At 40.0% G+C, this 7534-nt stretch overlaps 1 protein-coding gene across 2 annotated transcripts in view; it reads left to right on the top strand.

Annotated features, from left to right (window-relative positions):
- The window catches only part of nrxn2b (neurexin 2b), a 325182-nt gene that overhangs the window by 294745 nt on the left and 22903 nt on the right, over positions 1-7534 (top strand). For both annotated transcript variants that reach the window (XM_043245174.1, XM_043245173.1), the window contains one exon: positions 7003-7174. In XM_043245174.1, coding sequence (XP_043101109.1) covers positions 7003-7174 — 172 coding nt within the window. The remainder of the gene's footprint in view (positions 1-7002; positions 7175-7534) is intronic.

Below are 7534 nucleotides of genomic sequence, written 5' to 3'. Positions count from 1 at the left end.
ATGTCCAAACTCATTATGTTTGACATGACGGTTTTATCCTGATAGACAATGGTGACACACAACATTCTGTTACATATAACCACCTCTCAAAACACAATTATTAATTGTTATATAGTTATGCATTCTTTATAACAACTTATTTACCATATTATTCATTATTTCAAGCAGACGTATATTTATTTATGTGAATACATTTAGATGAATCTCTAGGACTGATTCAGTCAGTAGCAGTGAGGGATTTTACTTTCATTTCTATCCCTTTAAAATGAATTCACAGACACATGATACATGTTCTCTCTACTGCGCTCAGAAACCTGACTAAACGGAGTTCTCTCTTGCATCGTCAGACTTCTCTTTTTGAAGGTTTCATGAGACGTGCATCAAGTGTATGTTAGCTTGTGTCCTGCAGATAGTTCACGAGGATGATATGATTGAATGGAAGATACGCATCTCACCTACGAACCACGCAGTGGATTAGTTCTGAATAAATCTTACTCCTAAAAACTATAACAAAGATCTGTTGACATTTTCATCAACTACTAAAAATGAGACGTTGTTATAGTTTTTGGGATTTAAAATAACTTTTTGTTTGTTATCGTCTCATTTTCGTTTGATTCAAATTATGACAAAAATTATTTGCCAATGAAATGAACAATGCGCACAATGAATCAATCTTTCACTTTTATTTATACAGTGCTTTTAACAATATACATTGAATCAAAGCACTGAAAAGTACTGAATAGAAGAAGGAAGTGATGACAAGATTAAACACTTTTTTGTTATTAAATGCAGAGACGTCTCTGTAATCAATTCAATGATAATCACTAGAAGTTAAGTGTCCTCAACAAAGAAGACAGAGGAACCAAAACCCCATCCATACAGAATGAAGAAAAAAAAAACCTTGGGAGAAACCAGACTCAGTTGGGGTCAATTCTCCTCTGACCGGACGACCAGCACTTAACTTCCTGTTCAATGTTAAACGCAGCTGTGTCAGATAGTGTAAATGACTTAGTGTGTGTGTGTGTGTGTGTGTGTGTGTGGTTCTGGTGATCAGTCCACGTGGCTCATCTAGGTGTTCTAGTCTTCAACGAAGGCCATCTCTTGGAGCTGATCCACCATCAGATTTAGATATGAAACTTTATAATATTAGCGTGGATGCCACTCTTATTATGATGTCACAAGTACATCGTATTTTAGGAGTAGTGTTCCCGGTTCCAGTAAATCTAAGTAATGCAGCCTAAAATCCTTTAACGGATTTGAATAATAAAAGGTGTGTTGGTGTGTTATGTGTAGGCTAAGTTAAAAAGATGTGTCTTTAATCTAGATTTAAACTGGCAGAGTGTGTCTGCCTCCTGAACAGAGTTAGGGAGATTGTTCCAGAGTTTAGGTGCTAGATAGGAAAATGATCTGACGCCCGCAGTTGATTTTGATATTCTAGGTATTATCAAATGGCCAGAGTTTTGAGAACGCAGCGGACGGGCAGGACTATAATGTGATAAGAGCTCGCTCAAGTATTGAGGAGCTAAACCATTCAGGGCTTTATAGGTAATTAATAAGATTTTAAAATCTATTCGATGTTTGATAGGGAGCCAGTGCAGTGTTGACAGAACCGGGCTAATATGATCATACTTCCTAGTTCTAGTAAGGACTCTGGCTGCTGCGTTTTGGACTAGCTGAAGTTTGTTTATCAAGCGTGCAGAACAACCACCCAATAAAGCATTACAATAATCTAACCTTGAGGTCATAAACGCATGAATTAATATTTCTGCATTAGAGGTTGAAAGCATAGGTCGTAATTTAGATATATTTTTAAGATGGAAAAACGCAGTTTTACAGATGCTAGAAACATGATTTTCAAAGGAAAGATTGCTGTCAAACAGCACACCTAGGTTCCTAACTGATGATGAAGAATTAACAGAGCAACTCACTCACTCACTCACTCTCACACACACACACACACACACACACACACTCACTCTCCCGTCAGTGTGTTAGCTAACGTTCAGGTAGCGGATCAGACACATTTATAAAACATCAGAGCAGCTGCTGCAGCATGTGTCGCATTTCAACCACCGGCGGAGAAAGAGATGAACAGCCAGAACACACTGAGCATGCTCACACACACACACACACACACACACACACACACACACACACACACACACAGGCCGTGTGGCTTTCCACAGTAGAAGGTGTGTTTTTTTATTATCTGAGATAAGTCAAGTCAAGTTGCCTTTATTTATCTAGCACTTTTAACAATACAGATCATGTCCAAGCAGCTTTACAGTATTCAACAGAGGAAAAGTGTGTCAGTAACATAAAAGGATGAGATTAAACACTCTATTTTCAGTTAAATTTCATTATTGATTCAGTGATGTCATCCAGCTCAGTGTCTGTGCAATTAAAAGCAATTGCTGCAAATTAAGTGTTTAGAAATCAAGAAATTGAGATGTACTGTGACTAATGTAATGCACACACACACACACACACACACACACACTAGTGTGTTTTCCCTGCGGTGAGTCTGCATTAAATCTCTGACCTCTGACCTTCAGACACGGTTCTCGTTCGGTCCTCCGCTGCTCAGTTTGACTTGGAGAGCAGTGAGTTATTACTCTACAGAACGAACAGAAAAGCGGCGTGTTTAATCACGATGAGTAATGACCGAGCTTCACGTCACAGGGGTTTTAGACTTTATCTGTTAGAGTGTGTAGAGTTTAAGAGAATCCTCCAGACGCATCTCAGAACATCAGCCGCAGTCCTCAGATGTCATTTAGCATGTGTTTTTCTGCTTTAATTGACTAAAGTAAGATTCAGATTCACCTTCAAAAGACTCTTTGATGTCTGTGCGTTCACGTCTCTCTCTCGCCGTCGATGCATTTGTTTCTGTCAGAGAGAGCGGGGTGCTGCATTAACACAAACACAATCACACGCGTCGTCTGTCTGTGTGTGTGTGTGTGTGTGTGTGTGTGGTTTATATATACTTGTGGGGATTAAACCCGAATACACACAGACTCATGTGTCACGCTGGGGACCTATACTGAGGTCTCATGGGTACAAAAGCTTTTAAATCATACAGAATGAGTTTTTTAGAGAAAGTAAAAATGCCTGTTTCCTGTGTTTGTGTGTGTGTGTGTGTGTGTGTTAGAGACAGTGTGTGTGTGTGTGTGTGTGTGACTGTCTGAGTGTGAGTGTGTTTAAATCAAGACATATTTACTTGAAATACAAAATAACAAGAAATAAGGAACCCGTCAAAATGAAGTTTATGCATAAAATGGCAGAATCTTTGCCAGTGGGGTCAGGCTTATTATTATTATTATTATTATTATAAATAGGGTTATTTTTGTGTTCAATTGTTGGATGTTTTTCATGTTTGTAATGGGACTCCTCTGAAATCTGCTCTGAACACCGGATGTGTTTGTTTCCAGGTGAGTGTTTCTACTGGAAGGATTTAGTTTGAATGAAGCAGCACGGAGACACGTGATTTTTGGAGCGTGTTCATGGACACACACTCATCACACACATATATCTGTCTGCTGGTGTGTTTGCTGTGTATGAATTCTTGATTGTTGTATAAATAAATGAGTTTCATCACAGGACAGCATGACATAACACAAACGCTACGCTCAGCACTTCGGGGAAGAAGCTCCATTAATTCACACACACACACACACACACACACACACACACACACACACACACACAAATCACTCACATCCACTTCCTCTTTCCTCTCACAGTCACACTCACACACACACACACACACACTCTTTCACACTTTTACACAATCACATAAACACGTCCCAACCCTTTTTTCCTGAATGTTCTCTAAATGTTCAAGGAATGTTGAAGAAACGTTATACGAGCGTTGCAGGTTTGATCATTTGGCAAACACTATGGCGTGTGACTTTGAGCGGCGTTAGATGTTGATCCGGTCTCTGTATGGATTCAGAACACTGATGGCTTGTTTCTTCTTGAACGTGTGCTTGTTTTGGCAGCAGTTCCTCCAGCATTTGCATTATTTATTTTCTGTTCAGTGCTCTGTCAGTTTGCTGTCAGCACCGCTGTGTGTTTGTTGCTCTCTCAGTGACAGTAAACATGTGTTTGTCTGAACATCCATCTTGGCATGATGATCCAGATGATGCAGAGTATCGTTGTGTAAAAACCGATGCACATTTACAGTCTGTCAGCTGTCCAGAACAAAGAATACTGTTTATATATATATACTTTTTTTTTCAATGATATATAATATATACACTCACCGGCCACTTTATTAGGTACACCTGTTCAATGTTCGTTCTTCTAATCAGCCAATCACATGGCATCAGGGCAATGGCATGTAGACATGGTCAAGACGATCTGCTGCAGTTCAAACCGAGCATCAGAACGGGAATGAAAGGTGATTCAAGTGAACGTGAACTTTGAGCGTGGCATGGTTGTTGGTGCCAGACAGGCTGGTCTAAGTATTTCAGAAACTGCTGATCTACTGGGATTTTCACGCACAACCATCTCTAGGGTTTACAGAGAATGGTCAGAAAAAGAGAAACTATCCAGTGAGCGGCAATTCTGTGGCGCAAATGCCTTGTTGATGCCAGAGGTCAGAGGAGAACGGCCAGATTGGTTCGAGCTGATAGAAAGACAACAGTAACTCCAATAACCACTCGTTACAACCGATGTAGCAAGAGGAGCATCTCTGAACGCACAACACGTCCAACATTGAGGTACATTGGCCACAGCAGCAGGTTGGTGGTGGTGTAATGGTGTGGGGGATATTTTCTTGGCACACTTTAGGCCCAATAGTACCAACTGAGCATCATGTCAATGCCACAGCCTACCTGAGTATTATTGCTGACCACATCCATCCTTTATGACCACAGTGTACTATCTTCTGATGGCCACTCCCAGCAGGATAATCATCTCAGACTGGTTTCTTGAACATGACAGTGAGTTCACTGTACTCAAACGGCCTCCACAGTCACCAGATCTCAATCTTTAGGATGTGGTGGAACGGGAGATTCATTCACATCATGGATGTGCAGCAACAGCGTGATGCTATCATGTCAATATGGACCAAAATCTCTGAGGAATGTTTCCAGTACCTTGTTGAATCCATGCAACGAAGGATTAAGGCAGTTCTGAAGGCAAAAACGAGTCCAACCCGCTACTAGTGAGGTGTACCTAGTAAAGTGGCCTGTGAGTGTAATTATCTCACCTTCTCACCTAAATGTCCGTGTTTTTGTTTTAATAATGAGTAATTTCATTACTGGATGAATCTGTGTTCTTGAACCAATCTCTTAAAAGAAGGAGTCAATGACAAACACATTTTTAACATTCACTTGTCTCCACCTACTGGAGAAATGATGCAGTCGACGCAAACGTTATTTGAAGCACCAGTTACTTTCAAAAAATGACTTGCTCAATGCCGATCGCTAGACATCAGTTTCTACAAGTGAACGATAAACTTTAAACTCTGTATTTCTGTGATCATATGAATGATACTATAATAAAAGCTTCTTACCTAAAGATGCTAACTGTCTGCAGCATGAACACAGATTTCAATGTTCTGCTAATATATTTTTTCTTAGGTTTAATACACAGAGGAAAAATCTAATTTTTTAAATCTGATTGTGTGGGGGTTTGAATCGAGATTGCAATCTTTTAACAATTAATCGTGCAGCTCTAAGTTGTACCTCGCATTCAACGTTATAATCATTTGACACGTGCCAGACAGAGACAGCTTGAGGTTGGTTTCTGAGATCAAGCATCTCAAGACGGTTATCATCTGACGGCGGGCAGTAGCTGATACAGCCATCACAGCAACTCTTCTCTTCTGCCTCTTGAAGATCAATTGCTTATTTTATTATTTATTTAAAATGTTTATTTTATTTCTGTCTTAAATCCTGTGAAATGTTGTTGCGGTTCAGGTACACGATCCTCTTTCAGTGAATAATCTATATGAACGATCCCAATCAGGTTTTCCATTTCCTGTAACAATTCTATTAGATGAACTGCAGTCTATTGGAATTGTATGGACTTCTCTGGCCTGGTTCACATCCTACCTTTCAGGTCATGTTTAGGTCAGTTTATATTACTACAGGTGTCCCACAGGGTTCAGTTCTGGGCCCTTTAATATTTATCATATATTCAGGGCCCCTCTGAAACATTTTTAGGGAATATGGTATAGATGTTCATTGTTACGCCGATGACACCCAGCTCTATCTGCTTCAAAACCTACCTCTAAACCTCCATCTTCTCATTCTGTTCATCTGAAGTTTCTTAAAGCTTTCTTAAACTTAACAGTAGTTGAACAGAAATCCTTCTTGTTGGTACAAAATATATATATATATTGTTGAATACAAGTAATTTTCTATGTATATGAATAGTTGTGTAATCACAAATAATAACTAGAACTCCTGCTAATGGAGAACATATCTCCTGTTCTGCACCTTAAACACTGTTTTGAATTTAAAATGTTGTTTCTTGTTTATAAAGCATTGCATAACTAGGCCCTTTCTTACTTATCTGACTTACTCTGAACATGCACTCCCTCTCAAACTCTTAGATCATCCTTTACATTATCTTCAGTTCTTCCTCATACACGTCTTGTTTCCACGGGTTCTCTTTCGCTATGCTGCTCCTTATCTCTGCAATTTACTTCCACAAGATATTCGTAACCGTGACTCTCTTTCCATTTCAAACGCATCTTTAGGCAGGCTTACTGTTCATAATTGTATGTCATTTCTATTGACTGTATAGATATGGATGTGGGTTTAGAGGAGGTTAGGGTTAGTGTGTGTGTGTGTGTGTGTGTCTAGCCGACCGGTAGCAGATGAATCAGCTGTGAATCAGAGTGAATGATGAGGGAACAGAATGTCAGAATCCGTTAGGAGCGACTGCCTGGATTTCAGTGTGTCTGGTAGAAATGAGTTGACCTTTGCAGTTCTCGCCGCTGACCATGTCTCTGTGTGTGTGTGTGTGTGTGTGTGTGTGTGTGTGTGTCAGGAGCGCGGGAGGGTCGGCGTGATCTTTAACGTGGGGACGGACGACATCATCATCGAGGAGAGCGGCGTGATGGTCAGCGATGGGAAGTATCACGTGGTCAGATTCACACGGAGCGGCGGGAACGCCACACTACAGGTGGACAACCTGCCCGTGCTGGAGCGCTTCCCTTCAGGTGAGACACACACACACACACACACACACACACACACGGGATCATGGTCAGGACAGACAGACACGTGTCTCTCTGTCTCTCTCCGAGGAAGGCGTTTTCTGTGTTAAATCACCATCAGAAGCAGTGATAAAGATTCAGGACGTCGCAGCAGACCTGTTTTGTTCATGGACTCTCCTGCCCGAAAGCTTTCAGTGTCAACGTTCATTTATTTATCTGTTTACTTTCCACAACATCAGTTTATATTTATTTACTTTGAAGTTGTATCTTACTATCTTATCTTACTTTTAAAAAAATATTTTTATTTAATCAAATTATTTAATTTGTTTATATTTATTTAATTGTGATTGTTATTAACTTTTT

The sequence above is a fragment of the Puntigrus tetrazona genome, chromosome 7, assembly GCF_018831695.1.
Source record: "Puntigrus tetrazona isolate hp1 chromosome 7, ASM1883169v1, whole genome shotgun sequence".
Lineage (NCBI taxonomy): Eukaryota > Metazoa > Chordata > Actinopteri > Cypriniformes > Cyprinidae > Puntigrus > Puntigrus tetrazona.
The sequence above is the reverse complement of the archived record's forward strand: the minus strand, read 5'-3'. Positions and strand labels throughout refer to the sequence as shown.